The sequence below is a fragment of the Oreochromis niloticus genome, linkage group LG7, assembly GCF_001858045.2.
Source record: "Oreochromis niloticus isolate F11D_XX linkage group LG7, O_niloticus_UMD_NMBU, whole genome shotgun sequence".
Taxonomy (NCBI): Eukaryota; Metazoa; Chordata; class Actinopteri; order Cichliformes; family Cichlidae; genus Oreochromis; species Oreochromis niloticus.
Genome location: NC_031972.2, coordinates 61,171,779 through 61,198,545, shown reverse-complemented (window position 1 = coordinate 61,198,545; position 26,767 = coordinate 61,171,779). Strand labels below are relative to the sequence as shown.

Sequence of the window (26,767 nt, the reverse complement as noted above, 5' to 3'; positions counted from 1 at the left end):
GGACAAAACAAAATGATTTAGCCCGGAGAAGCTGAAAGAAGGCCGTGCTGAACCGAGCCATCTGCTCTGATAAATATATAAATAATCAGCTGCAGCTCATCAGAGCAGATTTGGGCTCAGCGCAATATGGCCTCAATGTGGCCTCCTGTCAAATCATGAACTCTGCATTGCACATTTTAAGCTCCTGACACTGGCAGACTGTTAGTATAAGAAACTGTAGGCAAAGTCAGGGAAATGTATTTGTATAATGAAAGTTTTACAACTCTGTGTTTCTGTAACCGATAACTTTTGCCGAGGAAGGCAGCCAAGTTCTCGGGTTTCAACAACAATAAGACTATTTTTTATTAATTTCTCTAAAATCTAATCTTTAAAAAGCAGAATACAGAATATTGAACTAGAGAGAATGCAATGTTTGCTTTGGTGCTGAATTTAATAAATATTATGCTAATGATCACATAATGGAAGGAAGGAAGTCAATAGCAAACAACAGACAGTTTCTATAATATTACTGCAGCTATTCTAATTCTGTTTTATACTATTTGAATAATATCTGCTCCAAAAATGGGCAAAATCAGATACTAAGAAAAAAAATCACACCACACTACTAATAAGTAATAATGTCTGGGTTTCAAAAAACAAACAACAACAAAAATCCACTAGTCTTTGTGTAAATAAGATGCTGTGTAGGTTCGTGATACTATGGTGGAAAATTGCCTTGGTAACCCCCACCAAAAAAAGGGTACACAAAATCACTACCAGATGTACATTCATGGGCCAGACTATGGCACCTTCACATCACAACCTACGAGCAAGATGCAGGTAATAGCAGGCAAGTGGAAAAGATTACACAAACCAGAGTGCAGCCATTCGTAGAATAGCTGACTATATCAAAACTGTGATGTGTATATGTGCTATCAGACATGATTATCAAGAGAAATAATGACGTTAATAATAACACCGGAGAGTTGAGTTAAATATTCATCAGTGTCATATCATTCGCACTCTCTTGACCAGGAGACCAGCTTCTACCGCGCTCAACAGAGCCAAATAATGGTAGGATAGGCTAGTGAGTAGGCAAGGTCAGCCACTGGCTCCTTCCCAGGAGCTCGTTGTGCTCGGCCTCCAGGCCTGGTGAGTGCAAAAGTACCCAGTGTTTGGCTTTTGATAGGTTCTAACCATTGATCTGCAACTGGCTTCCAGCTCTAATGAATAATGAATGCCCATATTGTCATCCCACACAGATCGCATTTCACATGGAAACAGACTACACTGGTAATTAGACAGGACTTTGCTGGCCTGCAGCTTTCTATGCTGAACTTGCCAAGGATTGTGGTGTGGAGAGAGAGAGAGAGACTGTTGAGGTAAAATTTCAAGGGCATCTTATAAGTTTAGAACAGAATCTTCCATATTTTTTCAATTTTTCAATTCGGATATGAAATTTACATGCTGAACTATTTCTTTAACAGAAACTGTTAAGAGGAGAAGACTGACAGAAGTCAGGACATCGGTCTCCTGTGTGGTGTTGGGTCTGGAGGAACAATTAGACATTGGTCGCCATGCTCTATTTGACCCAGAAACTGAAAGAGGAAAGCTGTAAGACTGGTGACATCAGTGTTGATACAGACTACGGAAACTTGGAAAGCTGTCATGTTGCTGATGAACAAAGTGAAGTGAACAGTGAGGGGTGAAGACCATGAGCAAAGTGTGTGATCTCACAATCACAGACTAGAACTGAAGAACAGAACCTTTATTCCAAGCATTTTTGTTCCCAGTGCAGGATAACGAGTACATGTTTTACAGCCACATGTAACCAGATAAGAGCTAGAACGTGTATCTGACATTAAAGTAGCTGTATGATCAGCAATGGTTACACCTCTTAATTGTGTAAAAGAAATTTTCCTTTCAACAAAGCAGCAATATTTTTGTATTACACACCTAATACAATGTACAAATGTATATTAATCAGACCTTATTTTGCACCTCTGCTAGCAGACCAACAAATATCCAAAAATCCCAATTGCTGAACTCTATTTATTTCCTTTTTCAATATTTATTTAAATACTTTTACAAAGCTTTGTTTGAGTTTTAGCCACAAGATAAAAATCTCTCTTGCTTTACATTCCACAAAAAATAAGACTGCTCTGTAGTGGGCACCCTGAACATAGGCAGGTACCTGTACCAATACAATGAGAGCAGAGCTAGTTCTTATACTTCATACCATTTCTTCTTTATCTGCAGAATCCTTTTCTAATTACAAGTTACAGTGGCTTGCAAAAGTATTCGGCCCCCTTGAACTTTCCCACATTTTGTCACATTACAGCCACAAACATGAATTAATTTTATTGGAATTCCAGGTGAAAGACCAATACAAAGTGGTGTACACGTGAGAAGTGGAACGGAAATCATACATGATTCCAAACATTTTTTACAAATAAATAACTGAAAAGTGGGGTGTGCGTAATTATTCAGCCCCCTGAGTCAATACTTTGTAGAACCACCTTTTGCTGCAATTACAGCTGCCAGTCTTTTAGGGTATGTCTCTACCAGCTTTGCACATCTAGAGACTGAAATTCTTGCCCATTCTTCTTTGCAAAACAGCTCCAGCTCAGTCAGATTAGATGGACAGCGTTTGTGAACAGCAGTTTTCAGATCTTGCCACAGATTCTCGATTGGATTTAGATCTGGACTTTGACTGGGCCATTCTAACACATGGATATGTTTTGTTTTAAACCATTCCATTGTTGCCCTGGCTTTATGTTTAGGGTCGTTGTCCTGCTGGAAGGTGAACCTCCGCCCCAGTCTCAAGTCTTTTGCAGACTCCAAGAGGTTTTCTTCCAAGATTGCCCTGTATTTGGCTCCATCCATCTTCCCATCAACTCTGACCAGCTTCCCTGTCCCTGCTGAAGAGAAGCACCCCCAGAGCATGATGCTGCCACCACCATATGTGACAGTGGGGATGGTGTGTTCAGAGTGATGTGCAGTGTTAGTTTTCCGCCACACATAGCATTTTGCATTTTGGGCAAAAAGTTCCATTTTGGTCTCATCTGACCAGAGCACCTTCTTCCACATGTTTGCTGTGTCCCCCACATGGCTTGTGGCAAACTGCAAACGGGACTTCTTATAGTTTTCTGTTAACAATGGCTTTCTTCTGGCCACTCTTCCATAAAGGCCAGCTTTGTGCAGTGCATGACTAATAGTTGTCCTATGGACAGATTCCCCCACCTGAGCTGTAGATCTCTGCAGCTCGTTCAGAGTCACCATGGGCCTCTTGGCTGCATTTCTGATCAGCGCTCTCCTTGTTCGGCCTGTGAGTTTAGGTGGACGGCCTTGTCTTGGTAGGTTTACAGTTGTGCCATACTCCTTCCATTTCTGAATGATCGCTTGAACAGTGCTCCGTGGGATGTTCAAGGCTTTGTAGCCTAAGCCTGCTTTAAATTTCTCAATAACTTTATCCCTGACCTGTCTGGTGTGTTCTTTGGACTTCACGTTGTAGTTGCTCCCAATATTCTCTTAGACAACCTCTGAGGCCGTCACAGAGCAGCTGTATTTGTACTGACATTAGATTACACACAGGTGCACTCTATTTAGTCATTAGCACTCATCAGGCAATGTCTATGGGCAACTGACTGCACTCAGACCAAAGGGGGCTGAATAATTATGCACACCCCACTTTTCAGTTATTTATTTGTAAAAAATGTTTGGAATCATGTATGATTTTCGTTCCACTTCTCACATGTACATCACTTTGTATTGGTCTTTCAGGTGGAATTCCAATAAAATTGATTCATGTTTGTGGCTGTAATGTGACAAAATGTGGAAAAGTTCAAGGGGGCCGAATACTTTTGCAAGCCACTGTATAATGAGAGGAACCAAAGTCACTCCTCCTCAGGCGGCTCTACAAGATCCTAAGTTCCTAACTTCACTTTTCAAAATAAATAAGTAAATAAATAAAATTTTGCCATAATGTTGATTTAAAAAATGGAAAATGCTTAAAATGAAACAGGCTACTTTGGAAGATATTGCAGCTGCCTGAGATTTGTCCATATTAAAGGAAAAGTGTCTATAAGATGCTCCTGAAAGGGTCTTACTTAGTCAGCATCATCATCAATACCAATTTACCAATTTATCAAAATATAGGACATGAAGGATGAAAATGGCTAATAATCAATGCTGTTACTTTTGCTGGTGTTGTTATTTACTTCCTCTATTCTGCCATGAAAATGAAAAAAAAAAAGTTAATTCAAAAATACATAACAATTGTGAACATTTGATCTGAAATAAGATTTAAAAATTTAAAAAGAAACTTTCAGATATGATCAGTATTTTACACAGAATTAGCCACTTGCTAAATAAATGAGAAAATCAACAGGTGAATTCTTACAAAACAAACAAAAAAAGAAACAAACAAAACAGCCCTAAAATGTTTAACCATAAAAAAATAGATGTTAAACCATCTACATATATCTAGCGTATCCTTTAGAAGGCTATCACAAGAAACATGTAAATCTCAGAATGCCATTTAAAAATGACAATCAAATGCAAATAACACACATGTCAATATATCAAACTTGCAATAAGATGTAGTGCTTTACCAAATGATTTGATAGTATTTTATATAACACATGGCTGATAGCCTGTGCTAAAAAGCTGCGAATGGAGGTGTTATCAAACAAGTGTGAGTTTAAGACTCGCTAATGCCTAATTTCCTGCACAACGTTTTCACCCAGGCATTTAATACATAATCCTATTACCATCCAATATCATGAGTTTTTGGCTACCCTCTAAACACGGTCTTTTTCACTGGGCAGTGTGTTAGTGGGATAATGTCACTATCAATAAAATTAAGCCCAGAGAAAGCACCCATCAAGTCGAAGGGTTTAGACCCTTTCTCTTTCTACAGTTACTGGAAGTTGGTTTAACCCCAGACTCTGTGTACAAGAGGAACTGAGTCACTTCTGATTCAAGGATGTGTCTGTGTGTATGTGTGCATGTAGTCTTCAGTGTGACTACATCAGGGCAGAAAGCACTGTTCTCATGAAAATCATAACAGTGGTAAGTTCACACCAAAGTGAACTAACAGACAGAGAAGCTGTTTCCACAAATGAAATGACAAATAAAATGAATTCATGTATATTTCTATGAAACCGCTCATTACTTTGTCATTAAGGACCATTTTAAGGAAAAAAGTTAGCAATAGTGGCTTACACTTAAGGAAAGCAAGCTTATGACTGGAAGCTGACTGGTTAAGTTGGCTTATACACGGTCTGTAGTAATAACCCCCAACTACATGAGAAACGCTATTCAGTGGCCCACAAAAAAAGGCATCTCCTGGATGTGACTGGTTGTCAGATATTGTTAAAATATAGCACATAATTGTAACAATGAACACATTATATAGAGAAACTGACTAATGCTTCAGGGCTTCCTATTTCACTCTGACCAGAGGGTAAGCTATACCAGAAGCAAACCCATCAAGATAAAGATCTTGATTGCACCCAGAATGCATCATGGATACATTAACACAATAGTATCACAAACAGGGACAACGTGTGTGAAATACTGACATTTGCTTTCAGGTTAGTGCAGTTTTTGCAGTTATTCAGATTAAGTGACAATCACAAAAAAAAGACTTAGAATTTGTAAATCTAACCTTCAAAAGAATCCCAAATACACTCCTTGTAGCGTTCTTAATCTGAAATAAACGTTAACGTGTGCCGATTCAATTTTTGCTTGCAACTTGAACTCAATTGGAATATTATTTCTAAATGCTGTTCCTCAAAGCTACCTGAATGTTGGACACGATATTGATCTGTGCCACTTATGTAACACAAGGTACTTAGTGGATCATGTTGTGTGAGTCAGCAAAAAAAGAAAAGTGTTCTCTTACCTGCCCCAGGTAAGTCAGCTGCGATCACTCTTAACAACACTGTTACCACCAGAAACACAGCACGCTGGCTGTGGGTGTGCATGAGAGCTTTGGGCATCACCACCAAACACACAGTGGAGACTAAACCTGCCATTGTACGGTGGGTGTTGAGTCAAGGCATGTCATCCGGTTAAGGAGAGAAGATTCACTCCAAAAAGACAATCGCAGGTTAGGTTTTTGTGAGCTCCTTAGTTTGCTCTTCTTCACTTTAAGGCCCCTTATTCCATCCCATGTCTTTGTAGTGGAGAAAAACTGTTGAAAAGAAGCAACAGTGAGACATTTAAAAACAGCCTGCTTGAGTATCACTGCGTTAACTTAAGAATCCCCCAGTAAACTGAAGAACAAGTGAAAACTACTTAAATCATTTCAAACCTGCAATTTTAGGGTAACGTTAATAACAGATATTATCGGATGACTGGAGCAATACATTTTCTTTTATCCATGCCCTGGATCGTTCATAAAAAGTGAGTATTTACCTTATTTATCCTGCAGTTTTCACACTCATGGCCAATTTGGTCGTTAAAACAATCACTATTATCCCATCAGATAAGCAAAATAAAGCAACTTACTCCATATAAAGTGAACAAATCTGTAAGGAGGTCAAAAAGGCAAAAGACGATCCAGCTCAGACCTCATCCCTCGGATGCATGGCTAGCTTTAAGGCGCTCTCACAGCGGGTTTTATCATGATACAGTAGTCTCTTGTCCTACATCCCGTCCCGTTACTTGCAAGCTTAATGGTCATGTGGCTTTTCATTTAGCTAGACAAAGCAGGTTCCATCCCTCGTTTGAGTCTGACAGAAAAACGCTAAACGCTGCCTAGCCAAAATAATTTGATGATATTTCCCAAAGCTTGCGCTCAGTGCATACATAAAGCGATTTTTCCTTCTCAATTCGCCCCCTGCCATTCCTGTAAGCCAGCTCATAGCTGCGCACACAGACTTACCAAGAAAGGGAGCTCCAACTCTATCAGTTCCTTTGTGAGCGTGAGGAGAGGATATCCTTGGATGAAATCAAATGCTGTGTGGAGCTTTGTCATTAACGTCCCCGTGCGCACCTGCGTGCCTTTGAAGTTTTTTCAGTGTATACGTGGTGTGCACGAACAGGCGACTGGCTTCCATCTGACACTCTTTTGGTAACAGTTACCTTCTCTCGTCCCGAGGATTGGGATAGCCCCGCCCTCTGACGGATCTGATTAGTTTCTAATTTGCCAAGACGTATTCCCATTGGTTCAGACTCTTTTCTGTCATGGTGGCCTTTTAAATATTAGGTTGGTCTTCGTCATGAGGCGTCTGCGGCTTCCACGGCAACCTCATGCATTGATGCACTCACCCTAAGGTATAGCTATTATATTTTTATTGGCTGTATAGAGTTGACCTTCTTCCGCTACTGAGTTCAAACGAAAAATATTCTATTACCCTAATATGTAATTATACGCAGGTCAGCTAACATTACATTTACAAGCCTCAGTCTTATCTTTATAGTTGTGAGACTTTTAAGGCTGTGGTATCAAACAATTAATGCGTTTGTTTCTGTTGCTATTTAACACATTTCTGAAAACAAGTTAATGCTCTATGTAAATTTAAAAATAATCATCCTAGTGGCAAAGATAGGGCCCAGTGATGCAGCGTGTAAACGTTGCCCATTGCAGAGTTTTGTGGTTGCAAATAAATGGAGATGATTAGCATACCTAATCACGTCAGTGCAAGTTGACGTGAACATCAAGTGAACATCATGGCGAACACCGCCACCTGGTGATGGTGTGGTGTATAGCCTTCTTTTTATTCTTTTATTTATTTCTCTCTGAATCTTGCTGCGGTCAGTGGATCAAAATGTCGTGAAAACCAAACGTGACTTAGTGTAGCTAATGAGCTAAATAAAGTCCTTTAAATGGTTAAAAGGTGAGACTCCATTGTTTTCAGAGAATACCAAGAACTACATTTTATACTACCACACTGATATAACAGCTGTAGCTTGTGTGCAGTTTCAAAAAGGTGTAAATGTATGATGAGCTTATGCAGTTACATATTATAGGGTATAAAAAAGGGCTCTCTCTCAACCATTTACAACTGTGAAATAAAATAAAGCAATGAAAATCTTTTTTACACATTTTTTACATGCTGGTACAAGCTGGTTTTCAACTTTGAATACATTGCATGGCATAAAATATTTATTTAATTGTAATACACAATAAGCCATGTCCAGACATTTTAATTAATTAATTTTAGATCACACAGTGCAATCTAACTGCACTTAATTCTGAGGTTTTGCAAGAGACACTATACTCAGTGCAAACAATGAAGCTAAGTCATGCACACACACATATACCCCAAAGTAGACAACAGGAGACCGATGCTGTGACTTAACAGTTTAATGTAAATCCAAGACAAAGTGTGATTACATTTCTACACATATACAATATGCATATGTGAGCATACAAATTCTCATTAATAACTCGATTCACCTCGGAGACCGAAAAAATGATCAAAAGTAACAGTGAATAACAAGCTATAACATAGTTCACCACAACGGGAGCCCCTTGTCACCCTACAGTTAGTAAAGAGGACAATTAAAATAACTATATTCTTCTATTTGACGAAGCTGTTTGTCTGTTAAAATCCTCCTGTAAAATTTACAATGCTATCATTAGTTTTTTCGAAGCCTAATATAAATTCACTCCATTTTTCTACAACGAAAATGATTAAGAGAAGCACACGACATCATAATGGTAACACAAGCGCTTAGTAGCAAGTACTCAACTTGTTAGGAGGTTTAATTAATCCTTTTTCTTATTGTCATTATTATATTTATTTAAACATTCTATAAAGCCAGTAAAATATCCATTCTCATAACATACTTAATATTAGGCTAAGGAACAGGGTATACATTGAACGCTACGTCAACAGATTGAAATAATGAGACATCACACCCCAATAAACCAAAGTAAATAAGAAAAGACAATAAACAGAGAAGTATACTAGGAAATACTGCAGCACACATTAGCTTTATCGACAAAGAATGAGATTTTACACCATTGATAAACCATACAGCAATGGACACAAAAGGGGGTCAGGGTTTGACGCGCTCTTAGGTCTTTAGAAAATGTTCACAAACTCAATTATCGCCTTCTTTGTGTGAGTAGTTATTTAAAACTGCTATAACTTGATTATTATAATTTGATTATACTGAGGATCCCAAAAGGGACAGTGATCCTAAGATTAAGACAAACAAGAAAATCCATCTTTGAATGTAGTAGCTTTGGTCTACCAAGTATTCCAGTAAAATAACCCAAATGTTTAAAGTTCTTAAATGTGGACCCCAACATCTCATAACATTGCAGATTGGGGTAATCGGCTGGTGCAGATCAATCCATATCCTGGTTGTGCGCGAATGAATATTAACTCAGTACGTAAAGAAATCACTTTTTAAAGTTTCAATAACTTGACGCCAGTGTCGGTGACGGCATCAAACCTTGACCACCTTACCCTGAATTCCCCCAAAGAATAGCCAGCAAAAGGAGCAGATCCCCTTAACAAATATATATTAAAAACCAAAAAATAAAACAAAACAAAAAACATACATAAGGGCTTCAAGAATGCTCGTGTAACTAGATTATGAATTTCCTGGTGACAGAATAGTTCATCAGCACATGATTTATCCACCTAACACTTGTCCTTAAACTCCTTTGTACTTTGGGAAGCAGCTGTGACTTTGCCAAATGACGTACAAGCGTGTGATTTGACGTTGCAGGTTGCCTGTTCGCTTACTAAGCTTCGAGCCAGCTTGGAGGAGTTTGTTCGAAGAAGACTAATGTAGCACTGCGTGCACCGCGCTCGCAGGAATGTTTCTCAGTGTTTCCAAAGCTCCGGGACGACGAGTATGCAAGATGACACCGTGGGCAAAAGTGGAAGTTTGAGTGTATCTCAGGAGAATGCCAGGCTTCATAAAGAGAAAGAGAGAGATATGCTGCCTTATGTTTTCTCTAATTTAAACGTCACCTTAAAGCTTTGGAGGTATTATTGGTTATTTGGAAGGCAGTACTTAAGAATAAAGGTTGTTGCTGGGAAGGCTACACTCACCACAGCAACAGAAAACATTTTTATACTCTACTTAAGCACATTTTGGTAATTGTAAGGTCACTCGATCTACATTAATGCTCATATTTCTTCTTCCCCCCTTTTTTTCATAGAAAACACGAAACATTGGTTAAGTGAAACAAAACGATAGACAAATGTATCGTACACATCAAGTTATTTTTCACCGTGTTTGTTTGATTTGAGAAAATAGCGATTATTCAATATCCCCAACTCGTGATACCGGTAACTTTACATAATTAGTCTCATGTGGGACCTCGCTGGAGAACAAATGTTTAGTTATTGCATCATGCATGGCCACAAATGGTGTAGAAATTAAACTAATGGTCACCCACGGAGAAAGATCTAAAGCCATTCCTGCCACTTCCTTTCACTCACAGGTCACATATTACATTCATTTTGTGCAGGTGACCACGCTTTTAAAGGTATACTTGGTATATTTTTGATTATTTCCATAATAATTAACGGGCCATTCTCCTCAATGGCAACCTTTAAAATTAATTTTCTTACACTGCTAATAAAGCTACAACATCAACAACAGAAAAATTGATCATTTTAGACAATTATTGATTTAATCTAAACAGGGGCCAAATATGAGGAATAATCAAAGTAAAACATTAAAAAACAAAAGCTTTCAAACACATTGCAGCTCTTCTAATGGTTAAATGTCCAGAAACAAATAGCTGTGCTGTTTGCAAGAAGTATGCCAAATCCTCCCTGTGCATTCGTTTGTTGTACACACATATACATTTCATGGCGGTGAAACAACATGTCCTCAAAAGCACTTGTAAAGCATTTAAAGATGAGACCAGAAGTTATTGCCTATCTGCAACGCTGTGGAGGATTGCTTGTACTGTGCTGTGCTGTACATGATCGATCTGTAAAAGTCTTTGGTGGGACAAGCAAAAGAGTCAGAGTGTGTCAACATTAGCCCCATCCTGAAAAGAGTGGGGGAGTGGGGTGGGGTCTGGACAGCAGTGTAGCGTGGGTAATGCCAAATTCCCTCAAAACAGTGGAATGTTTCAGTAGTTTGTGTCATAACAGAGGAGCTAAAAGATTTCCATGGAAAATCACTTCCCTTATGTGTGTGTGTGTGTGTGTGTGTGTGTGTGTGTGTGTGTGTGTGCTAAGGCCCCAATGACCCAGAAGAAATTAAGTAGGTAAAATAATATCAAATAAAAAGACAACAAACGACGTAACCAGCAACATACTATGTAATCACATCTTTAAGCGCCTGGACCCGAGGCTTGCATGCTGGAGCTGATGGGGAGGGGAGAGTTTTGAGGAAAGTACCGGGATAAAAGACCACTCTGGGGCCCATCGGGGGACCGCTGGATTTCAAACCTGGGCGTGACATCCTCAAGACGAGCACGTATCGATAAGGGCCCCCAGTGGATTATCGTCAACTCAACACTTATCATCTTCAGCAGTGTTGCAACACTTTACACAGGTGCAACCACCTCAACAAAATACTAAATATCACTGTACATCAACCCCCAGGTTATAAAACAGAAATGAGCCTGACATATAATAAAAACACACGCACACGCACGCACACGCTCTGATAAAACATCAACAAGAATTATTGCAACAATCTCTAAAAATAAACACATGTACTACAGCCATGTCCAAAAGTTCAAGATAATGTTTTAAAAAAAAAATCACTTCAAATGCAAGTACTATGGCATACCATGAAGGAGAGGGGAAGGCTTTCACTAAATCACCAGCAGTTCTGATGTGCCCACGTTCGAGAGGACAAAGGAGATTAATTTTATTATTAGCTACAAGAAATTGAAATCTATTAAATCAAGCAGCAAACACACAAAGCGACAGCCCTATTGGTTCTCTAAGTGTTCGGTATCCTGTCTGGCTGGCATGGCGGTGTCTGTGGTGAACCTGGTTCGAAGACAAATGGACAGCGACGACAAACCATCCACGATGTGCCCTTCCAGGTGTATGCTGTGACATTTCCCTTCTGTTCCCTTCAAAACCTCCGTGAATCAACTTCCAATTATCTTTGCTGCAGAAACAAACAACAAGAGGAACACATGAAAACAACAAACAAAAGGATTTCTGTCCGAATGTTACGCCATTCGGACATGTTGAGCTTGGGCTCAGTGTTTACTATCAACCTGCTCTTTGCCAACTTGCTACTATTTTAGTCCCATTTAAAATCGAGAGTTTCGCCCTGCCCTCCACGGTCCCCTGCTAAACTGACCCTATGCTTTCAACCAGCCCCTTAACTCATGCCTACACTGTACCTCTCTCAACAACCCTCAATACGCTGTCTCTTTGCTGCAGCCAGGCTATCTAAAGCCTTACAGAATCACCCTCGTGGCAACACTTTCCGTCAGGCCCTTCGCTCGGACTAGCTCTTAACCTGCCTCTGCTGAGTCTCAAACATTTTACTGTAATTCATTCCTTGTACACGAAAACTGAGCCAATATCGTTGCTCTGCGATCACGACACGCGTTTCCCTCGCGTGGTTCAAAAGAAACAAAATCCTAACTAAAGCCACATTTTGGGTGCCACTGTGATAGAGGTTTACAGCTACAGCTATACTGTACATTTTCACATTTACATTAATATCCACAGCAAACGTAGCAAGAATTTATCTACGACTTTGGTAAGTACCCCAGGCAAGTTATCTCATGCACACATAATAAAAAAGCTTAGCGTGATAAAAGCTCTGACATTAATCTTCGTCATCTACGGTACGCTGTCATTAAGGACAAGAAACAGCAAGGGCTGAGCCTACACCTGGAAGAGAGCTACAACTGCCCCGATTAGGATGTCAAATCAGGGAAACGTGTGTCTCTAAGTATAGCTATAGTCTCTTGTGGCTTTCAGGATCCAAGCCAAGTAAACTGTGTCATTATATCTGTAAGGCACTACGAGGAAACAATGGTCAAAACCTAAAGACTGAAGAGGGTTTTGAGGAGGTGGACTACACACGCATGGCTGACAGTAGCACACACAGACAATCACGTTGCACATGCCTATGTTATTATAACCACTTTGTGCAATCACATTAAAAAAAAGGAACAAATTAATCTATTGGTATCCGGGGAAAAAACTTATTAAAAAAAATGGTGCAGACTGCTACATTCTAAGAACGGGGCCCAGCTAAGACACCTAAAACTGAAGTATTATCATAAAGGTGAAACAGAAAGGAAAAATATCTATAAATACACTAAAAAGTTTGTTGTCTTCTCTTGGTTATATTTCCAGAAGCCTCCTCTGCTGGAGGAGGTGGCGTGGGAGGAGTTGCCTTTCTATTCTCCCCACACCACGAATGATTTGGAAATACTGAGACAGTTCAAGGCCATCAATATTTTTTTTCTTTGAAGAGCAGCAGGTTTCCGTATTCCACCTTTTCCCAGATTTCTCGGGATTTCTCCAGTCAGTAACCCCTGTTCGACAGTCACTTCCCAAATGTAAGGGGGAAATAAAAAGCAAAAAAACAAACCAGAAAACATCCGCTGTCTCAAAAGGCCTTCTCCACGCTTCCCTGTAAAACTAATGAGACTTATTAAAGTAAAGAACAGGCAAATGAAAGCAGAAACTGACCCTTTCAAGAGAGAAAAAAAAACAAACCAAAATTTCTTGAACTGAATCCCTCGAAAATTCAACTCCAAACTTTTCCTTCTAGAAAGGCTGTGAATCGTATTTTTTTCTTTTGCTCTCTGTCGTTATATCTTCAAGTTATACATGACAGTTTCAGGAGGATTGCAAGTTCCTCTGTCTCTGTTTGCGTCTGAGGTCGAGGGGAAGATGTTGGGGGATGTTGACGGGCTCTTGTTGGGCTGAGGCTGAGGAAAGGAGCAGCAGCGCTGGGTCAGGCTCTCCAGTGTCAGTCAGTGTCTTCTCTAGAGGTAAGGGTACTGGTTCACCTTGGTGGGGCTCAGCGGGTATCCAGTGTAGACAGTGGAGGCGGGCGAGGCGCTGATGTAGGCCTGGTGAGCGAACTGGGCCTGGTACTGGCTGTGGTGCAGGGTGGGCGAGGGCAGCACACGGTGGCCCATGCTAACTGGAACCTGGTGGACGATGCTTGGTGGATAGCTTCCGTGCTGGACCGCGTGGCGTGCCGAGCTCTGTGACGCCACCAGGTGAGCCACAGTGCTGGTAGAACCCAGAGCAGCAGGAGCGGTGTAGGTGTAGAGATGGGGCTGGCTAGGCAGGTGCGTGGCAGCCAAATGTGGGTGAACGTTGCCTGTGTGAGAGGGGCTATTGTGATGGAAGGAGTACGGGGCTTGAGCGGCAATGTTAGGCGTGATGTAGGCCTGCTGGCGCCGATGTCCTCCGTTACGCTCGGCTACCATGTGCTGCTGGGCCTGAATGAGGGGATGACAGAGATTAAGTAGTGTCAGTGGGTGGATTTTTCCCCTTTCTTTAGCCAAGCTAATCAGATATGAACCATATATGACCTTAAAAGGTGCGAGTGATATTAATAAACTCTTAGCAATGAGGTAAATATAACAAGTTCCCAATAGTTGAACCCTCTCACTGTACCTGGCTGAGATTGAGAGGCTGCTGCTGGAGGGGGTGTGGCCCTGAGCGCTGCTGTCGGTAGGACCCGCCTCCAGTTATACCCCCGGCTATGTGATTATTGCCAGGCACCACTCCATTGGTGGATTTGAACTTGTAAGCTGAATTCTGATGGTTCATTGCATCTGCACAGGAAAGGATACAGATTTGCTGAATTGGAAAGGAGCAGCTATAACCACATAATAGATAATCTACCTAATGCTTGAGGCCATGTTTTGCAAGAAATCCGTCATTTACCTGGCATCAGACGCTCACACTCATTTAGGACTTCACTGTTCTGGGTTTTGAGAGGGGGGGATGATGATGGTGCGAGGGTTTCCATTGTTGTAGTTGTCCAGGATGGTGGTCTTTGTGTCATAGCTGTTGTTGTTAGGGGGGTCTCGACTCAACAGTATAGGGACTGTTGTTGCTGGAGCAATAGGACTCTGGTGAATCATGGACCGTCACACAGCTGATGACATTCTTTCTCTGCTTAGAAGATGAGCTGGAAAAAATAGAAGCGAAGCAGAAAGAACACAGTTACTGGTAATGCTTAATTGAGCCAATGCTGGTAATATATTTGAAGCTATTAACTATTACTACATTCTAATGTTAATTGGATTTATTGACAAATAAATGTAAATGCCTTACTCTGAAGTCAAAAACTACATTTAAATGGTTTGCAGGGTAAATTGAATTCCCTTCTGACTTCTTCAATTTTACTTAGTTTTAGTGTATAGCATATCACAAAATACATCAAAGAGATTAGCATTTGTTAACATGATAGAAAACTGGCTTCGAAATGCCAGGAAACACATCTCCAGCTAACTTAAAGCAGATGTGTTCCATGTTTTTGAAAAGAGTCTTTGCTGTCTTTATCCTGGATGATCTAAGACTACAGCCCTTTGTGATGTGATTATTAGGGAAATTCATATTGCACGAGAAGTTCCCAGATTTCTTCCATCAGTAAAGATTCACAGTAACAACAAACGCTAACCTGTAAGTGTGCTAAACAGCACTGACCTATTGTTTTGTTTGTGGTCATCTTCCTCATCTGTGTCGCTGCTGATGGTGATGATGCTGACAGCAGGGCTGGGTGTGTCGGGGATGACGATCGTCTGTCTGGGGACGTTGTGCTGGTGCTGATGGTCTCGAGTGGTGCTGGAAGCCTGCTCTGTTTCACTAGCCCCCCACCCTCCACCCCCACACCCTTGCGTGGGCGGACAGTTAGAGGTCGAGCCATTCTGTAGCACAGCGCAACGCGGGGGCGTATTCTCCTTCACCCGCTTTGAGCGCTGTGGAGACAGCACCACTTGAGAGGATGAGACCTCGTTGGTTGACATGTTCCTTAAGGAAAGACAGAGATGAGAGAGTGAGTGGCTGCGGAGGGCAAAACAAGCAGATGCTGGACCTCAAAATTAAAAGAGACGTGACCTTTGGTAACAATCGTTAGCTTCCAGTATGAAGATTTATTAAGATCTATGAGACTTTAGGTACCTGCCAGACATCTGGTGCTGTTTGTTCTTTTTGGAAGAGGAGTTGTTATTGGTTGAGGGCTTCCTCATAACATGTGCCACTCCCACATTGAGTGTCTGGTTGGATGGGAGGGTGACGTGGCCAGCCAGCAAGGCTGGCTGCTGCATGATGGGATTATAATGGCTGCCATGTGGGTGGGAATTCCTGTAATATAATACAATTTTATGTTACCACAATGTTAAAAACAATAAGGAATCTTCAGGTAAAGTAGCCTAGCAGTGTACGAAATACTAAAACAAACAAACGGGCACGTCAATCAGTCAAATCTGACATTTCCAGGGGATAAGGAAGACTGGATAAGTACTTCTTAATTAAGCCAGCAGGTGGCAGCAGTAAACTTTTCTAAAGAAGAAGGAGGAGGAAAGAGGATAAATGAGAGAGAGAGAGAGCAAGGAGGGAGGGCAGAGGAGCTGACACCAGCAGCTGTGGAGCGATAGCTCTGCAGAGGAAGTGCGACACTTTCCCAATCGTCTCTCTGAGGACAACAGAGCTGCCACTGGACAGGAAGGGAGGGCGACACAGGGAGGGGGTTGTCTTGTCACAGATGGACAGCTTAGAATGAATCTGAGCATACATAGCTGCAGCAGCCATCCACACAGACACGTTATATACCTGCATCCCCCTTATCTCCCTTGGGTTGCATTCTCCCATCTATCCATCCATTTATCAAGTCATCACAGTGACAGGCTATACTTGATAAGATTTCGCTACATGTATATATGCCATCTCCCTGAGGTAAATCTGCTCTTATAAAATTGAGGATAAAAGACTTGTCACACAAGTACAGGCTTCCTCATGAATTGGTCTCATGCATATTTTCATAACATATTTGGACTGATTTAAGCCATAAACGACTACTTGTTCTTAAAGCCTATCTACATAATTTCTTTTTTTAATCTGTCCTGTCAATATACGTAAATTGAGCTACAGACAATGGGGATTTTAAAGTGTCAGCTTATTACATTTGTTTTTAGTTCAACAGAATCCTTGAGAAAAATGTAGGTTAAAAAGTGTTGACCTCAATATTCATTGCGCTGCAAAATCAAAGGAATAAAAGTAAAGGCAAACAAAAAACACTGCTCTTCACCTCCAGTTGGCAAGGGTCTGTGTGCTGCTCATGGAGTCGGGGATGACAGTGGCGTGTTGGACTGAGGTGTGGGTGAGCTGCTGCCAGGCTGGAGGCAGCAGGATCTGCTGGGTGCCGCTCGGCCAGGCCTGCTGAAGAAGGAGAGAAAAATGAGTTGGAGGGTAAACAAAGATTTAAAGGTCAGGAAAAAGGAGACAAAGAAAAACAGTCAGCTGCCATGTAACGACATGTCCAAGTCATTATTTATTATTTTTTTGAATTTTAGGAATCATGTCACAGGACAGGAAGTTACACTTTTTGTTTACATTGTATGCATTTAAATGCTCGTTCACACATTTTAAGCATAAAAACAAAGGAGACTCGTTGTACTTGGCGATTAGTTTGAGCCTGTCGTGATAAATGACAGCGTCTTTTCAAAAGTGCATAACAGATGGTTTAAACTGGCTACCAGGCACATTTAATATGAACTCTGCTAGCCTCAAGGAGACATCCATCGACAAAAGAGATAAGACCAGGACTTAATAAAAATGTACAGCAGCTCCTTTGTTTGTGTGCCTGTGTATGACGGAGTAAGTGTATGCATGCGTGCGTCTTTATGGTTTTAGTGTGATTATGTCTTTGACTTGACCAATGTTCTAATTAAAGTCTTAGAATCTATTCAAGCTGCTCTGAAAGAGGCTACTTTGTATTTCTGATGCAGAACGAGAGGACTATCAGGCAAGCTACGCTCCGAGATGTGCCAAGATGAGTATGTGTGCCTGCATGCCTGAACACGTTTGTGTGTTACTGTGTGTGTAACCCTAATAGTTTAATGCAGTTCTATTGATTAGCACTTTAATGTCAGGGCTAATGAATTGTTCCTTTAATACCATTTGCACATCTATTTACAACGGCATCACTATGTGCTGCAGCACACACACACACGCACACACATTTAAATAGGGAAAGACGGAGAGAAGAGAAAGAGAACAAGAGGCACAAATCCACATGCAAAGCAGATAATCTGTGTATATGGCCACTGTATTTTACCTTCTCATCAACATTTGCTTTGATCTGGTTGTTTCTGTCATATTTTAACACAAAATAGCTGTTCTGTTTTGAAGTGTGGTTGCAGTTGAATTGTTTTAATCTGAGGCAGGTTGCAAAGTCCAGTGCTGCAGGGGGGCATCTGCAGGCTAGCAGAGCTGCCTGGTCTGTGTACCGATGACTGACATCTCTAATGGAACATTCTGGAGCTGGAGATGGTCTTTACATCTAAGACCACATCCAAGGTCTTTTATCAACATGCCATTAAGAGGCTTCTAATACATCCATCCATCTCCCGCTCCTCCTCCTTTCTCTATCTCCATTCCTGGTACTCTATATCCCCCTCTCACTAGGCGTCTGCGTTGTGTAACCAGCCTGTCTGCCCTGAAATGGTAACCCAGTTAAGAGACCATTTTCTTTCAACTCAAGGCCTACCATCGCTATCAGTGGCCCAAAAACGCCTCCCACCTCGACCTACACTCCCTGGGTGAAAACCCTTTGTCACCTCAGGGCTTTCAGAGCCCCAGCTCTTACTCCCAATTGTTTCCACATTTTCTGCATTCCTGCTCCAGATAAAGGTCCCGCTGGTTTTCCTGCCTCCCTGCTTGGAGGCTCCTTCACTCTGGTCTCTCTATCTGCACACATAGGTGCTTGGGGGCTAAACTTGCAAGGGTGCGATGTGGGCAAAGGGTCGATGGATGACATTAAAACGTAGGCGGATAAAGTCATAGGTAGGTGGGAGAACACACGCAAGAGGCAAAAAAACGACTCCGCTAAGCCTCGGAGACCCCCCACAGTAAAGGAATAAACACAGAGAAAAACACACACCACACACCCAGTTATTAGGTGTGCTGTTTGCTGGCCTATATAAAACATCTGCTTATGTTAACTATTGCCTGTCTTTGTTTAACATGTGTGCGCACAGTGGGTATATTGAACACCTGCAGAACACGGCTGCAATGTGCAAGCCACACGTGATACGATAATAGAACTGACATTATCCTTACTGTGACATAAGTCGTGTCTCTTACGTCTTTGTTATTATTTTAATATCCGCGATACCCATTCTTGCGATGCTGTGAGTCCTCTGGTCATGCAAAGCCTGATCCAAGCTTACCCTGACCTCCGAGGATCCTCTGAGGCCTGTAATTTGGAGCGCCTGACTTGGAAGCAGCCGTGGAGCTAATCACCATTTGGTATCTGACAGATTAACCCACCATAGAAAACACAGACATGTGCACACACATACACACCGCTTTGCTGCCTGCTTGCCTGCCTACTGCATGATTAACTGGAGATAAGGGAGTGCTTCAAACTCCCTGGATTCTCAGGGATATTTAAAGCCTTCATGGAAATTTCCATAGGGAAAGAGGTGGCGTGGCAATGGAAGCAGTCTACTGTCTGTGTGCAGAGACTGATGCACAGTTATTCTGCTACTTGCAACAACTGTATATTAGCAGCTACAGCTCCAGCCCCACCGTGGAGGCTCTGGTAAAGGCCTTCTCTGTGTGAAAGGCTCCTGCCTTTGAATGCATCAGACCGTAGCAGCCTCAGCCTCCAGGAGAGTAGGGGCAGATGAAGAGAGGAGAGAGAGAAGAGAGGAAGTGAGAGAGAGAGAGAGGGAGGGAGAGAGAGAGAGAGAGCGAGCGAGGCACAGGAAAGCTTGCCTGAATGCACTCAGGAAAAACAGCTGCCAGCAGGGGCAGGGTCAAGAACATCGAGTGATTTCCATCCTCCATCGATAGATACTATTCTTAGTGAAGGCTTATTAAAAAGGAAAGCAGAGGGCTTTGTTTGAATGTGAACAGTTCAAAGTTCATAAATGTTCCTGACAGGCACTCTCTCTGTTAAGATTCAAACTCTATTAGTTCGTTTTCTGCGATACTTAAAAGTGCCTACCTGCGTGAGGAGGCCAGGTTGAATCTGCAGAGGCTGGGCACCAGGGGCCTGCGTCACTATGGGAACAGCATTCTCCATCCGCACGGAGTAACTGGTGTGCTTGGAAGGGGATGCCTGCAGCCCTGTGCATTAATAAAGCACATGCATGGAGGATGTCAACAAACAAGAAAATCTGTCACCTATAAATAATGTTGCTACAATATTTTTAAAATAAATTCCAAAACATCAAATGTGGTTTACATGCTCACAGTGTGCCTGACTTATACGTAAATATGCATTCTGTTAAGTTTGATATAGAAAAAACTAAAAAAAAGCAGCAGTTATGGAAAAGAATAAAAATAATTATATTAAATTTGCTCAAATGATTAATTGCCCCTAGTTATCAATGAATCACAGTTGGAATGCTATGACTGACACTGCCTGTGTGCTGAAAAACAAAAAGACAAGCAAGTAAAAGAAGACTGTTTGTGCAGTGAAATACTGTCTCTGACCAGAAATCTGATTTTTTGAATTTATGCAATTTACGGACTGCAAAGACCTCCTCACCTTGGAATCCAGGTGGGCAGACTATGAGCGCCTGCTGGAAGGGGTCAGGCCGGGCAGCGCAGAGCTGAGGAGCCCCAGGCTGCAGGGGCATGCTCCTCTGGGCCACTGCTGCCATGGAGGCAGCGGAGGGCTGGTAGAGTGTAGATTGGTAGTTTAGTATGGAGACATCAGGACTTGAAAAGGAAAGGGTGGCATTGTTGGTGGAGGAGGGAGCCAGGTTGGTGGCCTAAAGGAATGATTGGACCAAAATAAAAATCATGAAAGTGGAGGTACTAATGGGAGTGACAGGGAAGAAAAGATGAGCTCCAAGGATGGAAAGGCTAAATATAAAGGAACAATCGAAACAAAATAACTGAAACATTAAAATGCAAACAACAACCAGCTCAAAAGGAGACAGACAGTGAGCCACAGATGAAAGAATGAGAAAATTGGGTGTATGATTTAAACATGCCTTAAAATATTCAGACTGTTGATTTGATTAATTAGAGGGAAAGAAAGAATGTGAACAGAGATGCAATCAGTTCGAAGAATAATCAACCATCAATGAACAAAATGTCACCAGAGCAAATTTAGAATGATCAGCGCACAGACCCCGACGAGAATAAGGCACCGCTGGACAGGAAATCCACTCTGACAGTACACTTCATTTATTGATGCTTTGCATGTCCCAGTTTGCCATAAGCGTAAACCACACGGCAGCATGAACATCTCTTTTTGCTTAAATTGTGAGTGTTTAAGTCATAAAGACATTATATTATAAGCCAGTTTAAATGCAAATGCTACAGACTAATAATAGGCCAATATAATACGCTGCAGCCAAATTTGACATTTCATATCACAGCTTCACTATCTACCCTCCAAATCAATTATGCATGACAGAAGCAATATTTAACAGCCAACAGTCATTGTATAATTACGTAAGCTTAGGTAACTCCGGCATGTCTTGACCATTAATAAGGCATGTGGATTACGAAGACTGCCTGGGAACATCCTGGATACAAACAAATGCTTTTAAGAGACAGCATTTGCTCAGCTTGTAAGCAGTATATGCTCCACAAGACACGTCTAATTTTAGCCCTTCATTAGGTGTACGTCGGGATGGAGGGAAATACAAAGATGGTGCTTTCATTTTTCATTTGCTCTCTTTAGCGTCTTTGATGAACACCAGGGGAGAGAACATAATCAATATGGCACTGTGGCATTCATCATAAACAAGCAAAATACAGGCCAGATGCAGTCTAGTCTTACAACTGAATCAAGCTGAATAAATCACTAACTTAACTCTGTCCATACGCCCTCAGAGCCAGGTGCAGAAAAGACAAGCTGAGGGAATGTTAATTCATTTAAATCACAGCAAGATTGGGTTTTTGTCGCATTCCACTCAGTGTGAGCTGGCTCGATATAGTTGGTGATAAAGAACTCTGTTTACTAAAGAGAGGGGTGGGGGGAGCAAGAGTTGTAACTAAGCACAATCTGGAAAACCTTGCAACCAGACGCTTGGTGATTCCGGCAGAAGCCAGAAGTCAGCAGTTTCGATTCACAGACCATACGCGAGCGAAGCGGTAAAGCACCACAGGCTCAACCCGGGGAAATGGAAGGAAAGAAGAGGAGACAGAGGAGGACATGAGTGAGAGGGGAAAGAGAGAGGAAGCCTGGTAAAGGGATTCTTAAGGCCTGAAAGCCCCAGAATGCAAGGCAAGCAGGAAGTGTGGCTTGTCATGTGTGTAATCAGCACTTTGTGACAATCCCACAGGACCTGGGGCACGGACAAAATGCAGGCAAACAGATATGCATGCACCAAAGCAGCAAACATGGATACGCACAGAAAAACAGGAAGAACAGACATAAAAAAAATAGAACAAAGGCGCAAACAGCTGCGTTTCTAAGCAGTCAATATTCAGCTCAACAGCCCTGTTTGATAGTGACTGTTTGATATGTTTGTATTTTTGGCTCTGCATTAATTATTGATTTGAGCACTTACTCTGCATGCTCCATTCTATGTTCTATGCTTTTATTTTGAAGGTTCCGTATGCTTTTTTATTGGGACCTATCACGCAAATACAATTATCTTAGCCCTATTAGTGTACCGTTGAATTCTTTTGGCTCACTCTCACCTGGCTGTGCACAGTGTTCAGCTGGTTGTTGAAGGTCATAGTGAGGTTGGTGGAGGTGCTGGGGGCCACATGGGTGATAAAGGGTGTCTTGCTCTGGTTGACCGTGTCGTACATGTTGACGCGACGCTTACAGATCTCCATATTTTGGAAGCACGACTTCACACTGCACGGACAGAGAGAGTGAGGGAGACAGACGAGGCATGAGCACTGTGTCTGATGACAGTGGCAGATGTTGCATCGCTGTTCAAAATGATAATTATATAAACAACAACAGCAGGGCTTGTTGAGCTCGTACTGTGTGCTGTGCGGGAAATCAAGGAGATGAGACATAGTGACAAAAGGGTGGTTGAGTGTTTCGACCGGGGTGATCCTCTTGTCTGCATCGATGGTCAGCATCTTGGTTAACAAGTCGATGAACTCCCTCCTGTCGGCCTTCTCTGCCAGCATGTCGCTCCCCTCCAGATCTGACGTCATGTTTACCTGGAGGCACAAAGCAAACAGAGCAGACATTTAGCATTTCAAACACTTCTCCATTTTCAAGGATCTAATGTGCTTGCAGATGACAGAAAAATCTCTCCCACAGCTTATTCCCATAGGGGAACCTATTAATACCCACAAGGCCTCATACGTTTGGGTGTCAGTTTGTGTGTCGTGGAGTTTAGTGATAACCTTGCACCTTAGCGGCATTATAAACATTTGTACTGGTATTCATAGCAGGACTTGAAATATCCCCAGGCTGGCGCCTTCGCTGAGATTTTTATCTATTCCTGAGACGTGAAAACAAACAAAAAAACACGGACCAAATAAACACTGGCGATGGGTAACCAGTAAAAAGGCCTTTCACACAGGACACCATTCTGCGAATAGATCTGAAAAAGCTGACGTGGGACAACTTAACCTAAATACGTTCTGAGGGAAGTCTGAGAATCGGAACATCATGTTGCTTCATCTCTAACAAACATTGCGGCTTAGGTTGTGGATAAATACTGGGCAAAGCAGCACATTCTGGCTTTAATGAAAAGCTACACGGTTAGCAGAATTTGATGTTTTGAAGTGATGAACCAGTGCTGATGTTTAGCTGTACTTTTGAGTTGTCACGTAAGGCAGCGGTCCCCAACCTTTTTTGCGCCACGGACCGGTTTATGCCCGACAATATTTTCACGGACCGGCCTTTAAGGTGTCGCGGATAAATACAACAAAATAAAACTAGTACCGGTACGGAAAAAAAGATTTATTCATAACACACGTGAAAAGACCCAGGAAAACTGAGTTAACGATAAAAACGATAACAAAATAACGCTGAAAACCGATAAAAACCCTGAAAACCATACATTTCACACCTGAGCCTCAACTCTCGCGGCCCGGTACCAAACGACTCACGGACCGGTACCGGTCCGAGGCCCGGGGGTTGGGGACCGCTGACGTAAGGTATAAACGGAGAACTAAGGTAAGGTCGTGATATATAACAAGTCTGATCTTAGGCAAAGAAGGCGATTTTTCAGTGCAGTGTGAGGACAAAGACAGGCAAGCCCTGTTTACTGTGACTGCCCGTGCAGTGGTAGTCGGCCTGTTTTTCATAAAGATGCAACGTTTATCTGTAGGCCTGCTCTAAGGGCTATCAGATGTGCTGCCAGTCAACACCGCTAATCTGATTCAATTCTCTTTCTCTATGCAGCTTATTCAGGTTCTGTAACCAGTCCTCTCTGCTTGCCATCTCCACTGACTGTGATAAAGGAGTAATCTGCAGAATGAGGTGAGAAATAATCACACCGCCCTCCGCTCGTGGAATAGATGACTTTGGGGAAATGTATATAGTTTGGTGGCACAATAATCAAACTGGATAAGAAGAAGCATATGAAGAATCATTTTTTTCACCACCTGGTGAATTAAGATATGTGAATTTATTAGATAGAAAAGATATCGGTATAATTTGATGACTTTCCATAACAATGAAAATGAAAACTTAAAAAAAAGAAAGAAAAAAGTTGGGGCTTCATCTAACATGGTCAGCTTTGCATGTCAGTGGTTGTTAATGGAACCACATCTGTGTGGTGGAAGCTCTGACATGACTGGAGTAGGGGCAGGGATGGCAGATGTCGACCACTGCCTCAGGAAATGTGGAGCGAGGCATCCTGCTGTATGCGGGCCTGCCATCTACACAGCCATAATGTGTAGTTTCATCTTTAACTACTAGGTTGAGTGGATGAGGAAAGGATATGTATTAAAATATAATAACGATTAATGAAGACCACGTTCCTCCTCCTGCTGTGCGGCTTGACTTCTACCAGTAGAGATACTGAAGGACTGCAGATCAAAATGAATCCATTTACAAGTACTTTTGGCCTTCCTTCCATCTACATCAGCCCCCCAGTGGGGTCCTGCATCTGTTGTAAGTTGGTGTCTGATTTACTCAAATTAGATATACTTGTGACTAAACCCTCCACACATTTCCCACAACTGAAAGGAGGTTCATTATCTCTTTTTGGCACCCAGCCCCTCTGTCTTGCGAGGCCTTCAGCTATATCATCCATTATACACGCAGAGGCAGATGTCCACAATGCTGAGTTGTTTATATGGTCAGGACAGTGAGAGGGGGCAAAATAGGCAGTTTTCTCCCACATTAAGCCGTGCAGCTCTGCTGTATTGCTGTGTTTATGTTGTAGACGAAGACAGGACACAGAGCTTGAAGCGCAGAAGACAGCGATGACCCAGGGGATATCATACCAGTGCAGGTTGGTTTCATTAAACTCTGTGTTGCACGTGTGTTTGTGTGTATGGGGCAACTGTAAACTCTCAGGAAGCGATACTATCATGCCCCAGCCCACAGCATGTTATTCCAGACAGGCCTGACAGCGGCCCTGGGCACTAGTGGACAACCATAATTGTCTCCATCAGTTAAGCGGATACATGTGTTGCGTATCCATATGGGCAGATTCCAAAGGGCTGCTGGTTGGGAATGACCATAATTTAAAAGCAAATAAATAAATGAAAAATTCCTCATAACTCTCAGCTAGTCATTATCAGAGATATAATCAAGGAGCATGATGACGACAGAGTACTATGAGAGATTTGAAAGGCCTGGGAAAATAACTGTAATTTTTATCACCACTGCCAAATCTGCCAGCAGAACCAGTATTTAGCCAAGTGAGGGTGAACACAACAACGCTCGCTATCAGTCACTGTCAGGCATGTCCTATCAAAATGTCATGGCTACATGTGAACTTTCCCACCACGGGGAGACGAATTCATCCTCAGTTACAGAGAGGCATTACATATAGCGGTCCCAATTTGCAGTGTTTTTCTTTGTATATATCGCACGTAGTTTAAACACTTCCCGAGGTTATGTAATCTCCTAAATAAACAAATTCCCACAGGTAACACGCAGAGCTGCACGGGAAGACAAGATTCATGCAGAAACAACATGGCGTGGGACCCACTGAGCCAGCCTGAAAAACTTGTCGGAAAACCAGGAATAACGTGTGGATGTATCTTAGTTGGTTTATCTTAGTCCCTCTACATGCTTACGTGTACAGCAGATGCACAAAGTGGAGACACAGCCACTCCACTCACTGCAGCTTAAAGAAGAAAGCAAACTGTACATATTGAGCCTGCTAACCAGCCACGCCACATGTTCAGTTCAAATGTCTGTCTGTAAGTTATTAAATAGTGGTTAAGCAAAATGAAGAGCAGAGGCAGAGTTTGGGATGGGGTTCATTGAACAGCTGCTTTCATTTCACTTGGTAAAATTCTATATAGGAGCGGAGCTACACTGCAGCTGGAGATCAGACCTTGGCCAGATAAATATTTTAAGGGATTTCAAATATTTGATAGATAATTCTCAGGATGTGATGGATCAAACTGGCCCAGGACCTGAACACCCCCATCAAAGAAGCCTCAAACATGAGACAGGTGGATACGATTGTAGCAAAAGACAAAGCAAAAGCAAATAATACATCTACTGTGTGATTTGTGGGAAGGAAGACGTCGTGCTTTGTGATACTGAGACAGCATAC

The 26,767-nt window shown here is 42.0% G+C and overlaps 2 protein-coding genes and 1 long non-coding RNA gene across 5 annotated transcripts in view; 1 reads left to right on the top strand and 2 right to left on the bottom strand.

Moving 5' to 3' along the window:
• Positions 1-7,058, bottom strand: part of si:ch211-1e14.1 (UPF0606 protein KIAA1549) — a 37,972-nt gene extending 30,914 nt beyond the window's left edge. For 2 of the 3 annotated variants that reach the window (XM_025908743.1, XM_025908744.1), the window contains exons 1-2: positions 6,872-7,058; positions 5,888-6,178 (exon numbers count right to left, since the gene is read on the bottom strand). In XM_025908743.1, the coding sequence (XP_025764528.1) occupies positions 5,888-6,020 (133 nt within the window). In that variant the 5' untranslated portion in view covers positions 6,021-6,178; positions 6,872-7,058. The remainder of the gene's footprint in view (positions 1-5,887; positions 6,179-6,871) is intronic. The other variant, XM_005471094.4, reaches the window with a different exon arrangement.
• A 1,223-nt stretch (positions 7,059-8,281) lies between these two features.
• hipk2 (homeodomain interacting protein kinase 2) overlaps positions 8,282-26,767 on the bottom strand; it is a 66,723-nt gene continuing 48,237 nt past the window's right edge. The window contains 12 exon segments of the mRNA XM_003447065.5: positions 8,282-14,353; positions 14,532-14,692; positions 14,805-14,862; positions 14,864-14,942; positions 14,944-15,051; positions 15,570-15,893; positions 16,044-16,226; positions 17,170-17,300; positions 20,095-20,216; positions 20,641-20,866; positions 22,755-22,917; positions 23,050-23,234. Coding sequence (XP_003447113.3) covers positions 13,889-14,353; positions 14,532-14,692; positions 14,805-14,862; positions 14,864-14,942; positions 14,944-15,051; positions 15,570-15,893; positions 16,044-16,226; positions 17,170-17,300; positions 20,095-20,216; positions 20,641-20,866; positions 22,755-22,917; positions 23,050-23,234 — 2,205 coding nt within the window. The 3' untranslated portion in view covers positions 8,282-13,888.
• Positions 17,215-26,760, top strand: LOC102079219 (uncharacterized). Its single transcript, XR_003220810.1, has 3 exons — positions 17,215-17,348; positions 17,870-17,917; positions 24,430-26,760. It is a non-coding gene; the product is annotated as an uncharacterized LOC102079219 (long non-coding RNA).